Source organism: Narcine bancroftii, chromosome 6 (genome assembly GCF_036971445.1).
Source record: "Narcine bancroftii isolate sNarBan1 chromosome 6, sNarBan1.hap1, whole genome shotgun sequence".
In the NCBI taxonomy this organism is placed as follows: domain Eukaryota; kingdom Metazoa; phylum Chordata; class Chondrichthyes; order Torpediniformes; family Narcinidae; genus Narcine; species Narcine bancroftii.
Genome location: NC_091474.1, coordinates 239,402,238 through 239,424,756, shown reverse-complemented (window position 1 = coordinate 239,424,756; position 22,519 = coordinate 239,402,238). Strand labels below are relative to the sequence as shown.

The window sequence follows — 22,519 nt, the reverse complement described above, 5'->3', positions numbered from 1 at the left end:
CAGAAAACCTCCTACCCAGTAGCATCCACCGCTCGGTACACAAACTGTTCTAGCCAAGATTGCAAGGAATTGCTGAGAAATGTGAACACACTCAGTCGTGCAAACCAATTCCACCTCACCACCCACCCCCCCACCTTCCTCTCCCCAATTGAGACTCTGCTTCAGGACAGAAAACCAACATATTAAAAAGAACCATCTCATTCCGGTCACATTTCTATCCCTCTCTCCTTGCAGGCAGAAGGTAAGACCCAATGAACATAGACCACCCAGTTTGTTTTCTACAGTTGTACAGCAAGTGAATGGATTACTCGTTCTCTTCTCTTTGGCTTGGCTTCGCGGACAAAGATTTATGGAGGGGTAATGTCCACGTCAGCTGCAGGCTCGTTTGTGGCTGACAAGTCCGGTGCGGGACAGGCAGACACGGTTGCAGTGGTTGCAAGGGAAAATTGGTGGGTTGGGGTTGGGTGTTGGGTTTTTCCTCCTTTGTCTTTTGTCAGTGAGGTGGGCTCTGCAGTCTGCCACGCCACTGTTTTAACTACTTTTTTTCTGTATTACTAAACACTTTTGCTTTATTTTGCACTTCTGGTAGTACTCAAGTACGGTTTGACATGACTGGATAGCACACAAAACAAAGTTGTCTACTCTGCACATCTTGGCATATTTGACAATTTGTCAATGACACCACGGTTGCCAGCAGAATCAGTCGGGCAATGAGGAAGCGTACAGGAGCGAGAGAAAGATTGGTTTCACGACAATGTAGAATCAGTGTTACTCATCTCTCACAACAACAACCAGTCAGTCAACATCCACAAAACCAAGGAACTCATTGCGGACTTCAGGAAGGGGAACACAAACCAGCCATCATCCAGGCGTCAGTGGAAAGGGTCACGAACTGCAACTTCCTGGGCGTCAACATCCCTGAAGATCTATCCTCTGCCCTCCAAGTCGATGCAATCACAAGAAGGCTCACCAGTGGCTCTAATTCATTAGGGGCCCGAGAAGATTTGGTATGGCACCCAAGACTCTTGTAAATTTCTACAGCTGCACCATGGAGAGCATTCTGACTGCATCACCATCTGGAATGGAGGCCACAATGCACAGGGAAGGAAAAGACTCCAGGCTGTGGCAAACTCAGCCAGCACCATCATGGGCATCAGTCCTCACTCCATCAAGGGGCAATGTCTTAAGAAAGCAGCCTCTATCCTCAAGGACCCCCACCACCCAGTCCACGCCCTCTTTACTGGGCTGCCATCGGGAAGGAGGCACAGAAGACTAAAGACGAACACCAAGTAGCACAAGGATCTTCTTCCCCTCCGCCATCAGATTTTGGAATGGACAACAAACCACAGAGATGACCTCCTCTTTTGCACTATTTAAAAAACAAATGTAATTCATAGCAATATTTACAGCTGTGATGCTGCCGCCAAACAACAAATTTTGTTTCGTGTTCATGACAAATAATTCTGATTCTGACAAGCAATTCGTAGTCTGCGATCTTCCCCCACCCGCTCATGATCTATCCACTACTCTCCCTTCAGACTGCGATTCTTGTAAATTCTGTGTCACATTGGGATTCTGTGGGCTTCCCGGAGCTCACATGGAATTTTTGTAAATTCGGGCCCGGACCAAATAAAATGTTCCCCACTGGCTTCCGTTCTGTTCTCCCCTTGCGCTTATCGACCTTCATCTGAAGTGTCTCATGACGTGGATCTGAAATACTCCTTTTCCACCTTCCAAACTTTGCTCTTTGGGCAATTACATTTCTCATCAACCCAATTCTTCCGTTCTGATACTGAGTTACGGATGGCCTCCAAAAATTTGTCCTTCTTCGGTGACAAGAAGTGGTTCCACACACACTCAGTCCCCTCTGTGGACACTTCCAACCCGCTGCAGCAGAAAGCATCCGATTTTTACCCCTCCAGCCCCCACCATCAACCAGTGCTTTAACAGAACCTCCAGCCACATATTAAGAGCTGCCATCTGTGACCACAACGTAAGATCCCCACCCACAGATACCAAGTCTCAATGCAGCTGAGAACTGCTCTAGAAAAACAAAACATGCAACTTGATTCACCCACTCGCTTGCTCCACAACCCCACTCCCCCCTCCTGACCTCCCACAGCCCTTTGCAGAGAGCTTCACATTGAACCAAATAAATGGAAAGTGTCACAGTGAGCCCTCATGGTGCTGGGCAATTTATCTCAGGGTGCACCCAATCTCTCCCTCCCTTGCTGGAAACTCTTTGACGTTCGTCGCCAAACCCCCTCAGTGTATCTGCTCAAAACCGCCACGACATTGGTCCTGAACCCATTTCAGCGCAAACCCAAAGCTGCATATCCTCTCATTCTCTCTCTCTTCCATCCCCCCCCCCCCTCGAGCAAACTCGTTCGCCAGCACAAACCCCCCCCCCCCCCTTGCCCCGGCAAATAATAGAAAACTTCAACACAGACACAACTTTTGGTTGAAGGAGAACTTGGGAACCCCTCCAACAGCCTCTCGAGAACAAATTCCTGGCAGTCCCCCACCTCCTCGGGACTGGGGGGGGGGGGGGCGATACTTTAATTTCCAGGACGATTTCACTCCGACCCACCCCCCTCGAAAGCAGGACAACTTTCTCCTTTGGACTGGGCGTGGGGGGGAAGCGGGTCTGTTAAATACGAATCAAATAGGCACCAGGCAATCGCGCCTCAGAAGTATTTCACTCCTTGCTTACTGATGGCTTTCTTAAAAAGGGGGATGTTAATTTATGTATCTGATGCAACCTGCCTGCTTAATGGGAAGGTGTTTTTCCCCAATTAATCACCACTTTCTACCTATTAATCACAACTGCGAATATTTTGGACCTTTACAAATTGTGAATAAGTGCAATTTCGACCACGGTGCGATGTATCAGACCTATAAAACTTATATATCATTCTAAATGTAATCTCATGCAGAGATTATGAGTATTTTCTGCCCTCTTCCAATGGGGGGTGGGGGGGGAGATATTAATTTGGAGAGTTAAAAGCGTCCTCAAATGTTCACACACAGTGGTTGGGGATGAGGTGAAGAAACGGGCTCAAATAAGACACATTTGAAGGAGTAACAGGGAGGGAGGGAAAGTGAAGGGGAACTCGGAATACCAGGAGAGTGAGGAACGGTGCTTACCGCTAAGATCTTTTCCAGAGCTGCTTGGGTGAGGCAAGGGTGTTCTTCAAGGATCTGAGACTTTTTCATCTTGTACCGGTCGACAGCAGCGGTCCAGTTCGGCTCTTCCAGCACTTGGAAGATAGCAGCGCCGATGGACAGATAGAAAATGATACCAGAGGTCAACAAAGGGCCCCTGTCCACCATCCTTCCTGATGGACCATGCACTGGACACGGGGCAGGGACGGCCGAAATAAGAACGCGCCCCCCTCAACAAAAAAATCACCTTTATCCTGATTAAAACAAAACCAACTCGGACTTAAAAATTACAAAAAAAACCCCAGCTCACTCTCTGCCAAACTAATCTTTGAATTTCAGGCGTATTGGATGCGGCGCGTCGCAACTTCCAAACTTTCTCAAACTTCTTTCTTAAAAAGTGCCAAATGTAACAAATCCAAATGAACTTTTTAACCTATTGCGCCGGTTGAACAAAAAAAAAATCAATACTCGGAGGGATTCAAAGTTAAGCAAATTTCGTTTCCTTGCTCTGAACAAAACTTTTAAAGTAGTTTTTATGTTCTTGAGGAGGGGGGGGGGGTTGTTTAAGGGGTTTTTTTCTTGGAAGTATCTTTTAAACCCCTTTCTCTTCTCCCCGCGACACGTGTCAGTCTCAAAGAGCGGCTGAAAGTGTGGGAAGCCGGTAGGAAAGTTCATATTTGAAGTGGCAGTGAGGAATTTATGAGCGCGGCCAAGGCGGAGCCTCCCGGAGCTTTCAGATATATACACCAACTCGCTCAGTACGTTCACGCCGGGTCATTCTTTACGCTCAAAGGTTGAGGTGTGAGCACCGCGGACCGCCTAGACACACTCACACACTCACTCACACACAACTCACACTCACACACACACTCACACACACTCACACAAACACACACACACTCACACAAACACACTCTTTTTCTTTTTTTCTTTGGCTTGGCTTCGCGGACGAAGATTTATGGAGGGGGTAAAAAGTCCACGTCAGCTGCAGGCTCGTTTGTGGCTGACAAGTCCGATGCGGGACAGGCAGACACGGTTGCAGCGGTTGCAGGGGAAAATTGGTTGGTTGGGGTTGGGTGTTGGGTTTTTCCTCCTTTGCCTTTTGTCAGTGAGGTGGGCTCTGCGGTCTTCTTCAAAGGAGGCTGCTGCCCGCCAAACTGTGAGGCGCCAAGATGCACGGTTTGAGGCGTTATCAGCCCACTGGCGGTGGTCAATGTGGCAGGCACCAAGAGATTTCTTTAGGCAGTCCTTGTACCTTTTCTTTGGTGCACCTCTGTCACGGTGGCCAGTGGAGAGCTCGCCATATAATACGATCTTGGGAAGGCGATGGTCCTCCATTCTGGAGACGTGACCCATCCAGCGCAGCTGGATCTTCAGCAGCGTGGACTCGATGCTGTCGACCTCTGCCATCTCGAGTACCTCGACGTTAGGGGTGTGAGCGCTCCAATGGATGTTGAGGATGGAGCGGAGACAACGCTGGTGGAAGCGTTCTAGGAGCCGTAGGTGGTGCCGGTAGAGGACCCATGATTTGGAGCCGAACAGGAGTGTGGGTATGACAACGGCTCTGTATACGCTTATCTTTGTGAGGTTTTTCAGTTGGTTGTTTTTCCAGACTCTTTTGTGTAGTCTTCCAAAGGCGCTATTTGCCTTGGCGAGTCTGTTGTCTATCTCATTGTCGATCCTTGCATCTGATGAAATGGTGCAGCCGAGATAGGTAAACTGGTTGACCGTTTTGAGTTTTGTGTGCTCGATGGAGATGTGGGGGGGCTGGTAGTTATGGTGGGGAGCTGGCTGATGGAGGACCTCAGTTTTCTTCAGGCTGACTTCCAGGCCAAACATTTTGGCAGTTTCCGCAAAGCAGGACGTCAAGCGCTGAAGAGCTGGCTCTGAATGGGCAACTAAAGCGGCATCATCTGCAAAGAGTAGTTCACGGACAAGTTTCTCTTGCGTCTTGGTGTGAGCTTGCAGGCGCCTCAGATTGAAGAGACTGCCATCCGTGCGGTACCGGATGTAAACAGCGTCTTCATTGTTGGGGTCTTTCATGGCTTGGTTCAGCATCATGCTGAAGAAGATTGAAAAGAGGGTTGGTGCGAGAACACAGCCTTGCTTCACGCCATTGTTAATGGAGAAGGGTTCAGAGAGCTCATTGCTGTATCTGACCTGACCTTGTTGGTTTTCGTGCAGTTGGATAATCATGTTGAGGAACTTTGGGGGACATCCGATGCGCTCTAGTATTTGCCAAAGCCCTTTCCTGCTCACGGTGTCGAAGGCTTTGGTGAGGTCAACAAAGGTGATGTAGAGTCCTTTGTTTTGTTCTCTGCACTTTTCTTGGAGCTGTCTGAGGGCAAAGACCATGTCAGTGGTTCCTCTGTTTGCGCGAAAGCCGCACTGTGATTCTGGGAGAATATTCTCGGCGACACTAGGTATTATTCTATTTAGTAGAATCCTAGCGAAGATTTTGCCTGCAATGGAGAGCAACGTGATTCCCCTGTAGTTTGAGCAGTCTGATTTCTCGCCTTTGTTTTTGTACAGGGTGATGATGGTGGCATCACGAAGATCCTGAGGCAGTTTACCTTGGTCCCAACAAAGCTTGAAAAACTCATGCAGTTTGGCATGCAGAGTTTTGCCGCCAGCCTTCCAGACTTCTGGGGGGATTCCATCCATACCTGCTGCTTTGCCACTTTTCAGTTGTTCGATTGCCTTATATGTCTCATCCAGGGTGGGAACCTCATCCAGCTCTAGCCTTAGGGGCTGTTGAGGGAGCTGGAGCAGGGCGGAATCTTGGACTGCGCGGTTGGCACTGAAAAGAGATTGGAAGTGTTCTGACCATCGGTTGAGGATGGACACTCACACAAACACACACACACTCACAAAAACACACTCACACAAACACACTCACACACACACACTCACACACACACAAACACACACACACAAACACACACACACTCACACACACACACACTCACACACACAAACACACACACACTCACACACACAAACACACACTCACACATACACACACACTCACACATACACTCACACACACACTCACACATACACTCACACACACATAGACACACACTCACACACACACACATAGACACACACTCACACATACGCTCACACTCACACACACACATAGCCACACACTCACACTTACACTCACACACACACACACACACACACACACTCACACACACACACACATAGACACACACTCACACATACACTCACACACACACTCACACATACACTCACACTCACACACACACACATAGAAACACACTCACACATACACTCACACACACACTCACACACACTCACACTCACACTCACACACATAGACACACACTCACTCATACACTCACACACACACACTCACACACACTCACACTCACACACACTCACACTCACACTCACACACAGACACACACACTCACACACACACTCACACTCACACACACACTCACACTCACACATACACTCACACACACATACACACTCACACTCACACTCACACATACTCTCACACACACACTCACACTCACACACAGACACACACACTCACACACACACTCACACACACACTCACACTCATACACACACTCACACATACACTCACACACACACTCACACACACACTCACACTCTCACACACACTCACACATACACTCACACTCATACATACATACACACACACTCACACTCACACATACACTCACACACACACACTCACACCACACACTCACACCACACACACATAGACACACACTCACACATATACTCACACTCACACACACACACTCACACACACATAGACACACACTTACACACACACTCACACTCACACACACACACACTCACACTCACTCACACACACACACTCACTCACACTCACACACACACTCACACTCACACACAGACACACACCCTCACACACACACACTCACACACACACACTCACACTCACACACACTCACACTCACACATACACACACACACTCACACTCATACATACACTCACACACACACACTCACACACACACTCACACATACTCACACTCACACATACACACACTCACACATACACTCACACACACACTCACACACACACATAGACACACATTCACACATACACTCACACACTCACACCACACACACTCACACCACACACTTGCACATAGACATACACACTCACACATACACAGACTCACACACCTATATTCACACACCGCCCACATACACACACATACATACATGTACATACACACATATACACACATACATACACACATATGCACACACACATACATACACACATACGCACACACACATACATGCGCATGTTTGAAGTTTATTTTCCTCTCTAAATCTGTCTCACCCTTCAGAGTCACAGAATTCGAGGCGATGGGATGTTTGGGAAGCAGCTTTTCCCGAGTCCTTGGGAATGTGTACGAGTGACATGTTGGCCTGGCTGGCACACATACACACACATACACATACAACACCTACATACACACACTGCACACACACACACACACACACACACACACACACACACACACACACACATACTCACACACACATACATACACACACACTACACACATACATAGACACACATAAACACACCATGCACATACACACACATACATAGACACGCCACACACATACACATACACATACACAGAATTCGAGGCGATGGGAAGTTTGGGAAGCAGCTTTTCCCAAGTCCTGGGGAATGTGTGCGAGTGACAGGTTGGCCTGGCCGGTCGGCTCTGCTTGAGTTCCGTATTTTTCAACAGTTGATTTATCTGCATTTCACACATGGTCACTGTCCCTAAAGTTCACGGAGAGAGAGAGAGAGAGGGGGAGGGAGTGTAGAAAGAAGGAGTGTGGGGAGAGAGAAGGAGAATGTGGGGAGAGAGAGAGAGTGTGTTACCATGTACATTGCTGGTACCATGTGATGTTTCTTTTTATTTTAATAAAGAAACTTGGGTTCTTGTAAAACAACTATACTTTATTACCTCCAGGCTCAAGACTGTGTGGAGGCATCCATATTGAGTCTAACAGAAGTTGCAGCAAATTACTCTCCAACTCCCTCTCATGGTCAGGTGGATCAATAGTACTCAAGATTGTGTGGGAAAGGGGAATGTGTGGGAAGAAGGGGAACATGTGAGGGAGAGGAATGTCTGTGTGGGGTAGGGGAGTGTACGTGGGGAAAGAGAGTGTGTGTGTGGGAAAGAGAACTGTGTGGATAAGGAAGGTGTGTATGTGGGAAAAGGGGGTGTGTGGGGGAAAGACAGTGTGGTTAGGGAAGGAGTATGCAGGGAAGGGGTGTGTGGGTGGGGAAATGTGTGGGGAAGGGGAGGGTGTATGGGGAAGGGAATATGTGGGGAAGGGGCGTGTGTGAGTGGGGGAGTGCGTGGGGAAGGGGAGTGTGTATGGGGAAGGGGCCTGTGTGAGTGGGGGAAGTGTGTGGGGAAGGGTAATGTGTATGGGAAAGGGGCGTGTGTGTGGGAGAGTATGTGGGAAAGGGGAGTGTGTAGGTGGGGGGAGTGTGTGGGGAAGGGGAGTGTGCGTGAGGAAGGTGTGTCTGGGGAAGGTGTGTGTGGGAAGGCGATGTGTGTGGGGGTGGGGAGGAGTGTGTCAGTAGGGGAGGAGTATAAGAGGAAGGGGACTGTGTGTGATAGTGTGTGGGTGTGATTTTGTAATGCATGACATTGGAGCCATACAGCACGGAAAGGAAAGGCAGCCAATATATCACACTCCAGGCACATTGTCTTCTCCCTCGTCCCATCAAAGAGAAAGCCCAATATTGTGAAAGCATGCACCAACAGGCTTTTCTCCATAACTGTCAGCCTCTTGAATGAACCCCTCTACCACACTGTCCTTGCTTGGTGTTAATTATCTTTTTCACTCTCATCCTATTCTCTGAAGAACCATCGAAGACTACTGCTCAGAATCCCATCTAGACTGTGCCAAACTAGGATTCTGCCTAGTCCCATTGACCTGCACCTAGACCATAGCCCTCCATGCCCTTTCCATCCAAGTACCTGTCCAAATTTTCCTTGAATATCAAAATTGAGCCAGCATTCGCCACTTCAGCTGGCAGCTTGTTCCGCACTCCCACCACCCTATGCGTGGAGAAGTTCTCCCAATAAATTTCACCTTTCCCACCTTTCCCCATGTCCTCCAGTCCTCATCGCACCCAACCTCAGCGGAAAAAGCCTGTGCTTGCATTTACTTGATCTATACCCCCTCATCATTTTGTACACCTCAATCAAATCACTCATTCTTTGACCCTCCAGGGAATAAAGTCCCTGTTTAACCATTCTCAGTGGCTCAATTCCTCAAGTTTCAGGCAACATGTTCTCTTCACACAGCTGTATGAATGTTAGAGGTTACCTGTTGGACTGCTCATGGAAAAGCTCTACTCCCTGTGCAGGATAATAATGTGACAAATAAACTTTAAAATCCTTGGGAATCTTTGTTTTTGTTCGTCCTTTCCACCTTAATGATATCCTTCCTACAGCATGGAGAGAACCACAAGACTTCAAATGTGGTCTTGCACAGCTGTAACATGATGTCCCAACTCCCAAACACAATGTCTGATGAAGGCAAACACTGTCTTCACCACCTTTTCTACCTGTGTTCTCACTTTCAGGGCATCTTTGTAGAAGTACCCCCTCGGTCTCCCTGTTCTACAGCACCCTCTCAAGCTCCACCATTTGCAGTACAAGCCCGACACTGATTGAACTATCCAAATTGCATTAATTCGCACTTCATTAAACTCTGTCGTTCCTTGGCCCACTTACCCCGCCGTCTTCGAAACTTCACTGTCCAATCTACCACCAACTTTTGTCTCTTTTTATTTCCCTTTTCCCTGTGCTGACAAATAGTCTCAGATGAAAATGTTGACTGTTTCTCTCCCCACACATGCTGCCTGACCTGCTGAGTGTTATCTGAATTTTTATGTTTTTACTTCAGACATCCGGTATCTGGTTCAGTGCTTCTTGACCTTTTTCTTTCCACTCACACACCACTTTAAGTAATTCTATGCCATCGGGGCTCTGTATTATTAGTAAGGGATCGCTTAAGGTGGGATGTGAGTGAAATAAAAAGTTTGAAAGCCACTGTTTTAATCATACCTAATTAACTCTTTATGTGCACGGTTTCAGAACTCCAAAGGAAATGGGCCAATGACCATTTTTCTCAAGCAAACTATTTCAGTAACAATTGGATCTAGGGCAGTGATTCTCAACCTTCCCTTCCCACTCACATCCCACCTTAAGCCATCCCTTACTAATCACAGAGCACTGATGGCATAGGATTACTTAAAGTGGCATGTGAGTGGGAAAAAAAAAGGTTGAGAACCACTGAACTAGTTCTTAATTTTAATTTAATGTTAGATATTGAAGGACATGTATTTAGGTACATAGAATATTACAACACAATACAGGCTGTTTGGCCACCGATATTATGCTGACCTACCAAAATAAAAATCTAAACTCTTCCTACGTCTTTCATCCATATGCCTTAAACGCCCTTACGGTGTCAGCCTCCACCACCATCCTGAAATGAATTCCAGGCACCCACAACTCTCTGTGTTTAAAAAAAACCCTTCCACTGATGTCTCCCCTAATCCTCCCTCTTTTCACTTGGTACAGCTGCCCTCTACTCCACCCTGGGGAAAAGGCATTGGCTCTCTCCCTTATCTATGCCTCTCAGAGTAAGGGGAGGAAAGTTTGAAAGAGATGTGCAGGGCAAGTTTTTTACACAGAGAGATGTAGATAGGTCAAAAGAGGCTGTCAGTGGTGGTGGTGAAAGCAGATACGAGAGTAGCGTTTACGAGGCCTCTTGACAGACAGATATAGGCAATGGAGGAATATTGATCGCATTCCAGCAGAGGAAGTTCTGTTTAATTTTTGGTGTCATGAGACAAACATCATGGGACAAAAGGTCTGTTTTTAATTTAATTTGGAGATACAGCACAGTAACTGTCCCTTCTGGCTCACGAATGCGCACTGGCTAAATAAACCCATGTGACCAATTAAACTACTAATTCTTCTTCAGGACGTAGGAAAAAACCAGAGATCCCAGAGGAATCCAATGTGGTCATGGAGAGAAGGTAAAGAGAGCGGCAGACACAAACTCGGGCAACCGGCGCTGTAATAGTGTTGCACTAACCGCTACGCCATCTGTTCCATCCTTGTACTGCCCTTTTCCATGTTTGCGAGAATGTCTGCAGGGAGAAAGGACACCAGTTACAAGAATAGGGTTAGGGAAACTGACATAGTCTTCTTTGCAGAAGGTTGAGGAGAGATTTGATCAGTTTTACAAAATGTTGGGAGGCCTAGACAGGGTGAGAGGCAGAGCGGTCGAGGACCAAAAGTTACAAATGCAATATGAATTTCAAGTTTATTGACACGTGCATCAAGGTGGAGCGAGAAGTGTTGTTTTGCAAGCAGAGCAGTAGGGCATCCTGTACATAGTACAGCAAATAAGACATCGGAGAGAAGTGCAGTTACAGAGAGTGTGAGGGAAGATCTGCTGCAAGGAGACCATGATCCAGCACCACTTTTGGGGGGAAAAATTAATAGTGATGTGAGGAATAACTTCTTTTGGACAGTGTTTGATTGGAATCTGGAATGCGCTGTCTGCAGATGTGGTGGAAGGGAATTCCCACTGAGGCCCTCAAGAGGGAATTGGATGAATAAATGGAAGAGAAAATTTGCAAGGCTTCGGAGAAAGCCCTGGTGGGTGAACCCAATGAGTTGTGCTAGTAGAGAGCCATAACAGAGGTGATGAGCCAAACAGCCTCCTTGAGTGCTATTGCCATTCTACAATTCCATACAAATCGTGGAAGGGAGCATCGAAGAAATGAAGGAACAACAAATTTTCTGTCATTTCATGAGAATAAAATCTGATTTTTGGTTAGGTGCTTTGGAGACGGCGCAGAGGAGATTAACCAGATGTTTGGATTGGAGAACATGTCTAATGATGCAAGGTTACAGAGCAAGGACTTTTCACTTTGGAGTGACAATGGATAAGAGGTGACTTAATTGATGTACAATACAATGCCGATTATCAGGTCTGAACCAGGCCTAATTCGGATAAACTTTTTGTTTCACTTTTAAAAACACCTGTCACCCCAGCAAATCACTTGTAACAATGTTTAAACGACGACAGACAACAAGGGAAGGCTTTTTAAGCATTAAAATAATGTTTAATTCTCACCAAAAAAAAAATGCTGGCCACCGCTGATCACCGACACTTCCCCACCGGGGCCCCGCTTGTGCCAGGTCCTCGAGAGTCCCGCTCCTGCCTGCGAGCTTGAGGCCCCCGTGTCGCCAGGAGCCCAAGATCGGCTGCTTCCTCCGCCGGGAGCCCAACGTCCCCGGTCAGATCAGTGCCGAAAAAAAATCGGATTAAAGAGGATTTCAGAGAATCCAATTTTGGATCATCGGAGTTGTACTGTATATAAGGGGCTTAAATAGGGTGGACAGCCAGTACCTTTTCCCTAGGGTAACAATAGCTAATACTAGAGGATGCCTTTTTAAGCTGAGTGGAGGATAGTTTAGGGAAGGCGTCAGGGATAATTATTATTATTCACAGGGTGGTGGGTGCCTGGAATGCATTGCCAGAACTTGGTGGTGGAGGCTGGTACAGTAGGAACAATTAAAACTCCCTTAGATAGTCACATGGATGTAAGAAAAATAGAGGGTTATGGGTGTGATTTAGAGAAAAGTTAGACTGTTGTGGAGTAAGGTTATATAGGATGGTACAACATAGTAAGCCGAAGGGTCTGTGCTGTGCAGCGATGTTGTGGTGTTCTATGTTTTCTCTCTCACTCTGTCCCTCTAACTCTGAATTCATCCTTGATGGAGCCCAGTCCATGGTTCTTCTATCTGGGCATCTTGGGCGCGGATGTGGGATTTCAACTAAGAGCACCGTCGGCTCCCTCAACGGGGCCGTTCAAAGCCCGCACGGAGCCGACGGAAGTCAACTGGGCAGCTGGACTCCCTGGGAGCGCTGCATCTCTGCGCTGTCGCTGTCCGCTACATGGCAGTGCCGCCACACACCTATGCAAAAATAGGTTCGGCCTTAGATCTCTTTTAAATGTTTCCCCTCTCAATCTCTGCCCTATATTCTTTATAGTTCTATAATTGTCAGTAAATATGAAAGTGTCGCAAGGAACTTCACATAATCACCACCCAAACTTTTATAACAAATTCAAAGGTATTTCAACATGCCTGTGACCAGCTTTGCACATCCAATGATCTATAAATTTAAATTGTGCTCCCCAGGTCCCAACGTACAATAGAGGGAACATCCCTCAATAAGGTGAAGAAGGCATGTAGAATTCTTACCTTCATTAGCCACATCAGAGAATACAAATGAAGGCAAGTTGTGCAGTTGGGAGTTTAATGATACAAGCGTGAGGCTTGTCAAGTCAAGTTTTGCGCAAGTTACAGCCCAACGAAACAGTCCTCGGTGCAAAACACGCAGACAGACAACCAGACATAGCACACATACACACAAACAACACAATAATATGCAGAATTCATATATACAAATAAATAAATATGAGAGTCTTGCATGGCTAGTGTGAGCAGTTCTTTTGGTCGTTCAACATTCTCACTGCCTGTGGGAAGAAGCTGTTCCCCAGCCAAGTGGTTCGAGCTCCTGTATTTCTTTCCCAATGGAACAGGTGCTGTGGGCGGGGGTGGAAGGGGGCCTCACTGATTTTGCGTGCCCTCTTCAGATAATGATGCCGGTAGATCACATCGATGGGAGTGGGGGGGGGGGTGGGGTGGGGGGGGAGGAAGACTCCAGTGATCCTCTCTGCCACTCTTCTAGTCCTGTGAATTGACCTCCAAACTACTTCTCTGCAGCAAATGTGCCAGACTGTGATGCAGCTGGCCAGGACGCTCTTTGGGAGTGATCTCCATAATGTTTGGGACAAAGACTTTTTTTTGTCCCTTTGCTTTCCCATATCCTCCACAATTTTAAATTTGTAATCAAGCAATTCATATGTGATTAAAATGTACATACCAGATTTTACTCAAGAATATTTGTGTACATTTTGGTTTAACTATGTTGAAATTACAACACTTTTTTATACATAGTTCCCCCATTTCAGGGCACCATAATGTTGGTATATTTGGCTTCACAGGTGTGTTGTGAGTAATCAGGTATGTTAAATTGCCTCATTGGTGCAAATAGAAGAGAGCTAGGCTTGCTTCGAAGCTAGTGATTCTCAACCATTTTCTTTCCACTCACACACCACTTTAAGTATTCCCTATACCATTGGTGCTCTGTGATTAGTAAGGGATTGCTTAGGGTGGGATGCGAGTGGGAAAGGAAGGTTGAGAATCATTGTTCTGGACCCAATTGTGACTGAAATATTTTGCTTGAGAAAAATTGTCCTTGGCCCATTTCCTTTGGAGTTCTGAAACCGTGGACATAACAAGTCAGTTAGGGACAATTAAAACAGTGGTTTTCAAACTTTTTCTTTCCACCCACATACTACCTTAAGCAATCCCTTATTAATCACAGAGCACCGGTGGCATAGGGAATGGTCACCTTAGGAATCTGTATCTGCCAAATGGACTATTGAACATGCACAGTCTTGAACTTGCTTCATCCAATTTCAACTGCCAAAATCCTGATGATGCGTCTAACTTGCAGAAAAACTGCATTTGCAAACTGTGACATGATCTCTTCATGCATTGGAAGTTTAAAGTGTTCTCTCTTTATTGCTCTGTTTAGATCTCTTGGATCCAAGCAAGATCTAAGCTTTCCATTCTTGTTGTCCACAAGGACGCGTGAACTCACCCACTCCATTGGTTCATCTATCTTCTGAATCACATTCAGGTTTTCCATCCTGTCCAATTTTGCTTTTAGTTGCTTTGGAAGCATAAATGGAATCTTTCTGCGTGGATGTATTATCAGTGGCACACATTTATCCACTTTGATTGTGTATTCTCCTAGAAGGCAGCCTAAACCCTGAAATAGGTCACTGAACTCCTTCATGAGTTCCTCATAGACTATCTCTCCTTCATTTTCCACAGCGAGGACTCTTTTTACCAGGTTCAGTTTCTCACAGGCTGTTAAACCAAGTATGGCCTGTATATCCTTTTGATACTGTGATGTGCTGTCTGTCCTTGTGTTTCACTTTGACCCTGCATTCTCCTTGCACTGGTGTATTGGTGCCTGAATGTCCTGTCACCTTCACATTTGTTCCCTATATCTTTGGTTTTGGTCTTATCTTCTTAAAATCAATCTCTGATATTACATTTATTTGTGCTCCAGTATCCATTTAACTGAAATGTATATGCCATTCACTTTTAATCTCAACATCCAGTCTCGGTTTTCTTTCTTGTTTTCAGTCACAAATCTACATAGAATTCCTCTATCTCCCTTTCATCTATTGCATGAACCTTGCTTTGTTGCACTTGGATCCTACAGCAACAGGCATAATGGTTGTTTTTGTTTCACATATAGCATGTTTTACCATATGCTGGACACTTTTTTGTAGGTGTTGTGTATCGCATCGATGACATGGCTTTCGATTGTCCCTTTTATTTTTGTTCACTGGCCATGCCTCTTTCCACTTTGGTACTTTTTGTTAAATGGTTTCTGTCTGTTCTTGCTCACTGCATCCACATTGCAGCAAGTTTCACTAAACAGCTCTTTTGTCTGCGTTTTTACAGTTTCTGTAGCCCTACAGAGTGCTATGGCTTTTTCCAAGTCTAGATTTTGCTCTCTTAGCAATCTTTCCCTTAGACTATTATCTGGAATACCACACACTGATCTTTTATCAGCGAGTCGGTCAGTCCACCAAATTCACATGTTTTGCTTCTGTTTCTCAATTCAGTCACATACTGATCAATATTTTCTTCTGTTTTCTGTACATATGTGAAAAATCTGTGCTTCTCAAACATCATGTTACATTTAGGTATGCAGGATGCCTCAAACTGTTCCATTATTTTTTTCCTCTTTCCTTTTGTCTCCTTCAGCAGCAAATGTGAAGTTATTATACACCTCCAGGGCTTCATCACCCATGACATGTAATAAAACTGAAGTTTTCCCCTCCGACTGCCACTAAATAGACTCCAAAATGCTGTTTAAATCAGTTCCAATTTTCAGCCACATTACTTATTAGCTGATGTTTCGCTGGTGGATGTAATCCTTCCATTTTTCACTGTGTTAGCTTCTCTTCACTGATCAGTTGCTGACTAGATTTTACCGTCTAAGGTATTTCCTTTTAATTTTGTCCATCCCACTCCTGACACCATGTTTCATCTTATTCTATTCATATGTGTGAGTTCTTAGACAACACATGGATGAAGGAAATGGTTCTTTACATTAAACATGTTGTAAACAGCACTATGAGGCAGACCATGGGGCTGCAAGTCTCCATTACAGATCTGCATACTGTGTGTCAGCCCCCTGCTGGCAGCCAAGTCCAATCAAACAGTAAGGCATCGCTAGTTGCATGGCCACCACAATCACTATCATTACACAGGACATGGAACAAATTTGTTAAATGGGAACTACCTCAGAATGATCATCATGGATAAGATGGGCTGAAGGGCCTGTTCGTGCTGACCCTATGACTCTAAATATCATGACCATATGACATCATGATTTTTTAGCAGAGAGGTCTGTAAGAAGGGGTGGAAGAAGGGGTTGGGGGGGCATTGTATACATTTTAATTAATTGTCAGAGGATTTGAGGGAAGTTGACAATTATAATTCACTTCGAATGGTAGGGGTTGGAACTGGAAAGGGAGGTGCAGAGAAAGAGGGGAAGGCAGAGGAAAAAGGACAGATGGGAAAGATGACTCACTAGAGGCCTATAAAACAGGCCAATAACTTACCAGGAGCGACATCAATTTACAGAGACCCAAATGAGGTCTCCTTGCAGGGCAGCAGAACAGCCCCAGCAAGGCAGCTCCAGGAGAAGAGCCAAGGACAAGCTACATGCCAGCCAAATTGCCTGCCTGAGTTGGTCCTATTTGCCAGTGTCTGGCCCAAAATTCCATGAGAAGACTTAGAAGAGTGGTTTTCAAACTTTTTCTTTCCACTCACATGCCACTTTAAGTAATCCTTATGCTATCGGTGCTCTGTGATTAGTAAGGGATTACTTAAGGTGGTATGTGAGAGGGAAGAGAAGGTTGAGAATCACTGCTCTAGACCCAATTGTTACTGAAATATTTTGCTTGAGAAAAATGGTCATTGGCCCATTTCCTTTGGAGTTCTGAAACCGTGCACATAATGAGTCAATTAGTGATGAGTAAAACAGTGGTTTTCAAACATTTTCTTTGTACCCAAATACCATTTTAAGTAATCCCTTACTAGTTACAGAGCACCTATGGCATAGGGATTACTTAAGGTGGTGTGTGGGTGCAAAAAGTTTGAAAACCACTGACTTAGAACATAGAACAGCGGAGTACAGAAACAGACCCTACAGTCCACCATGATACCAATCGAAACTAATGCTACCTTCAATTTAATTTTCTTTACAACACAGTAGAAGCCAATTCTGACCATTTAAACTGGTGCTGCCCAATGACACCTACAACCCTGTTTTGGAGAGCAGGAAGAAACTGGAGCACCCAGAGGAAACCCAGCAGAAACGGGGACAATGTAAAAACTCCTTACAGATAGTGCCGTATTTGAACCCGGGTCGCTGGCGCTGTAATAGCGTTGTGTTAACTGCTGCGCTAACTGGGTAACTCTACTGCCCTAGGTGCCTGTATAAGACCTGTACCCCTCTATTCCCTACCCGTTCGCCTATTTGTCAAAATGCTTCTTATCGTATCTGCTTCTGCCATCACCTTCTCTGGCAGCATGCTCCAGACACTTGTAGCACTCTGAGTAAGTGGATAAAAATCTTGCCTTATAAATCTCCTTTCTCTCACTTTTAACATATTTTCTCAGGTAGCAGCCTGCGGCCTGCTCCATGGGCCAACATAGGGAACGGCCGTCGGACACGGCGATCGAGCAAACAGCACGCGGGATGAGACACCCGCTCCCATAGGTTGCAGGAATAGTGGTCAAATCGACCATTCACAGCCAGCGGATCACAGGGGGTCCAATCAGGGCCTGCGCATCCAGGACAGCCAATCAGCAGCCAGCCCCACTCAAGCCACATCCCAGGGGTGATGCGGCCGGCTGCCCATAAAAGGCAGAGCTGTAGCCCAATAAAGTCAGTGTCGATTACACTCCCTTGGTGTGTGTTGGCAATAACCCCGCCTTCTGCTGGACATCATGATGCCCACATCATGATGTCACCCTTCCATATATATAATCTTGTGTGTCAGTAGCCATGTTAGTCTAATAGCCTCACAGCTCTGAGTCTTAATTGTGTGAGTGCGTACACAACAATGGCGACAAGGAACAAAATGAACCCTACAAGTACTCCATGCACTAATCGTGAGAAAGAAAACAGAAGAAAGGTAGAAAACGACTACCTAACAACCCCATCAAATTTCCGACAAAAGATCAAGGTAAAGGTGCACTAAGATGGCGGAGGGAATGTTCTGGGAATTCAACGAGGTAGAAGAAAGTTGGGATAACAATGAAGAATGGTTTAACCACTACTGCATAGCCCATATTATTGTGGAAGGTCCAGTAAACCTCAAACATGCCCTCTTCCTCAGTATAATGGGCAGCAAAACATTTGAGCTCCTTAAGACCTTGCTGTCCATGGAGGATCCAGGGACAAAGACATTCAATAAATTATGCACAGCTCTTCTTCTTTCTTTGGCTTGGCTTCGCGGTTGAAGATTTATGGGGGGGTAATGTCCACGTCAGCTGCAGGCTCGTTTGTGGCTGACAAGTCTGATACGGGACAGGCAGACACGGTTGCAGCGGTTGCAGGGGAAAATTGGTGGGTTGGGGTTGGGCTCTAAGGAACCATTTAAACCCCAAACTACCAATAATGGTAGAAAGGCAACAATTCTATGAAAGGAGACAAGGACCAGGAGAAACAATTAGTGAATACCTGGCATCATTTACCTGTCATTTAGAGGAGTTTCTAAATCAGGCACTGCAAGACAGATTAGAGATGGCGCTGGCAAATTGCCAAGCAAGGCAAAAATTATTAGCAATGGATCAAGACGTTACGTTATAGACTGTGGTACAGAACTGCCTGTAGCTATGAAATGGTAGATTAGAAACTTGGATGTGGGTCAACCAGACCTTCCATTGTGGGAAATTCAACCACCGACCAGAAAACTGTTCCTTCAAAAATTCTAAAGGCAACTATTGCAAAACAAAAGGATATATCAAAGCTAAATGTCTGCTTCTAAAGCACAGGTGGCCTGCAAATAAGCAGGCAGCTAAAGACAAAATAATTGCAGAGAGAGGCAAAGATGATGATAAGAGCCCAACGGCTGACCTTCAATCTCCTGAAATTTCAGCTCCGGAGATATTATACATCCAAGGAATAAATGGAGGAAACACAGCAATCTTTATACAGATAAAAATAAATGGACACACCTTGAAGATGGAGTAAGACACAGGCCAGAGGTGTCCCTAATGCCATTACATGTAAAGGAACACTTGCTACCACGCCTCCTGGTAAAAATAACTCTAAAATCTGTTATAGGAGACAGAATCAAAGTGTTTGGAAAATGTACAGTCCAAGTACAATACAATGAACAGCAACCAAAAACACTCTCTCTCTACATCGTAGATACCCAGGGACCAGCACTCTTTGGAAGAAACTGACTACAACTAGACTGGCTGGAAATTGGTTTAATACTAAGGACACCTCCCAGCCAGAACTTGACCAAATCCTCAACCACCACACAGTGGTTTTCCAACAAGAATTGGGGAAAACCAAAGGTTTTCAAACCAAACTGCAATTAAAAGATAACGCAGAATCAAAATTCTTCAAAGCCAGAACAGTCCCATTTGCTATGAAGGGGGAAAATGGAGACTAAAACATGAAGGCATATTAGAACCAATACAATACAGCGATTGGACAGCACCCATTGTACCCGTATGAAAAGCAAACAGTGAAATTCCCATTTGCAGTGATTACAAAATCACCATCAATCCATCTCTTAAAATACCCAAACATCCAATGCCCAAGGCAGAAGAATTGTTCCAAGCACTAAACGTAGGGCAAAAATTCACAAAACTAGATTTGTCACAAGCATATGAACAGACAGAATTGGACAAAAAAAACTAAGGGAATATGTGACAATGAATACCCACCTATTCACCTACACACGGGCCTTACGGAACATCAGCAGCTCCTGTGATTTTTCAAGCAACAGTGGATAAATTTCTACTTGGACTCTCAGTTGGGTGTTTCCTCGATGATGTCATCATCACGGGTTGAAATGACAGTGAACACTTACAAAACCTTGAAAAGGTTTTAACCGGACTACAACAGGCTAAGAAAGGACAAATGTGTCTTCATGTGTCATATCTTGGGTTTACGATTGACAACGAGGGGGGGGTGAATGAATCCAGCAGGAACAGAAGCCCCATACCCAACCAACAAATCAGAATTACAGTCCTTCCTAGGACTTGTTAATCACTACCAAAAACATATCCCTAATATGTCTACACTATGCAGCCCTCTGAACCAATTACTCAAGATCAAACATGGTATTGGGACACAGAAACTAAAAACACAGTCGATCAACTAAAGGAAATACTGACGTCAACAAATAAGGTGCTGATCCACTACGACCTGAGTAAAGAAGTGACACTAGCCGTGGATGCCTCACCAGAGGGACGAGGAGCGGTACTATCCCAAATCATAGAAAAAGGTGAGCAACCAGTAGCGTATGCTTTGCAAACATTAACCACAAGCGAACGCAATTACGCCCAACTAGAAAAAGAAGGATTGGCAATCACTTTTGGTGTAAAAAAATTCCACCAATATCTTTACGGAAAAAAAATTCACCCTGATCACAGACAATAAGCCTCTTAGTTTAATCCTCGGGCCGCACAAAGATATACCAGTATTAGCTGTGGCCAGAATTCGAAGATGGGCCATGCTACTAGCGGCTTATAATTATGATATAAAACATAAACCAGGAACACTCAACAGCCATGCAGATGCCTTATCACGCATCCCACTACCTGAGACAAAACAACGAGAATGTTATTAAATGGACAGTAGACGCAGCAGCCATCAACCAAGAACAACTTCAACAACAAATTGTACAAGGCATTGGTGAGGCAAAATTTGGAGTACTGTGTACAGTTTTGGTCACCAAATTATAGGAAAGATATAAACAAAATAGAGAGAGTGCAGAGAAGGTTCACGAGAATGTTGACAGGATTTCAGGGTCTGAGTTACAGGGAAAGGTTGTGCAGACTGGGGCTTTTTTCTCTGGAGCGTAGAAGATTGAGGTGGGACTTGATAGAGGTGTTTAAGATTTTAAAAGGGACAGACAGAGTAAATGTGGATAAGCTTTTTCAATTAAGAAAGGGGGAGATTCAAACTAGAGGGCATGGTTTAAGATTGAAGGGGGAAAATTATAAGGGGAACATGAGGGGAAATTTCTTTACGCAGAGGGTGGTGGGGATGTGGAGTAAGCTTCCGCCAGACGTGGTCGAGGCAGGATCATTGGTTACATTTAAGGAAAGACTGGATCGTTGCATGGATAGGAGAGGTCTAGAGGGGTATGGACCGGGTGCTGGTCAGTGGGACTAGGAGGGTGGGGATTTGCTACGGCATGGACTAGTAGGGCCGAACTGGCCTGTTCTGTGCTGTAAGTGGTTATATGATTATATGGTTATATAACTGCCCATTACAGCCCAGATGAATGCAAAGGAAACCCGAAAAGAGGCAACGTTAAGCAAGATCCTATAATTCATCCTTAATGGGTGGCCCGAATCTGAAGTCATTCTAGAAGATCTAAAAACTTACCACACACACCGCTATCAGTCAAAGAAGGATGTTTACTCTGGGGTACCCGAACAATTATTCCAGCCACAACCATCCAGGAATGGTACGAATGAAGGCACGGGGCCGGATTCATGTCTGGTGGCCTCCATAGACATAGACATTGAAACAACAGTAAGAGAATGCAAAGTATGTCAGTCGATGCAGCCAAAAATGAGGCAAGCCTAAGCTAACCCATGGAAATGGCCATCCAAATCCTGGCTTTGGATTCATGTAGACTTCGCTGGACCATTCATGGGTGAGACTTTCTTAATAGCTGTGGATGCTGTTATGAGCTCAGAGGATCCCAAAACCCAGCAGCAATAGATATTCACCAAGACAAGTGGTTACTTAAACAAAAGTTGTTTTTAATTATCTTTAAACATGAAAATAGAATCAAACTTTAACTTACCACTAACTTACTTAA

At 45.3% G+C, this 22,519-nt stretch overlaps 1 protein-coding gene and 1 long non-coding RNA gene across 3 annotated transcripts in view; one reads left to right on the top strand and one right to left on the bottom strand.

The window, feature by feature from the left end:
• Positions 1 to 3,895, bottom strand: part of kcnk5a (potassium channel, subfamily K, member 5a) — a 57,511-nt gene extending 53,616 nt beyond the window's left edge. The window contains exon 1 of the mRNA XM_069887760.1: positions 3,148 to 3,895. Coding sequence (XP_069743861.1) covers positions 3,148 to 3,333 — 186 coding nt within the window. The 5' untranslated portion in view covers positions 3,334 to 3,895. The remainder of the gene's footprint in view (positions 1 to 3,147) is intronic.
• LOC138737163 (uncharacterized) lies at positions 176 to 12,233 on the top strand. Of its 2 annotated transcripts, none has more exons than XR_011340791.1 (3): positions 176 to 241; positions 11,245 to 11,299; positions 12,110 to 12,233. It is a non-coding gene; the product is annotated as an uncharacterized lncRNA (long non-coding RNA). The 2 variants fall into 2 exon arrangements; XR_011340790.1 differs by lacking the exon at positions 176 to 241 and adding an exon at positions 10,939 to 11,130.
• Positions 12,234 to 22,519: the final 10,286 nt, after the last annotated feature.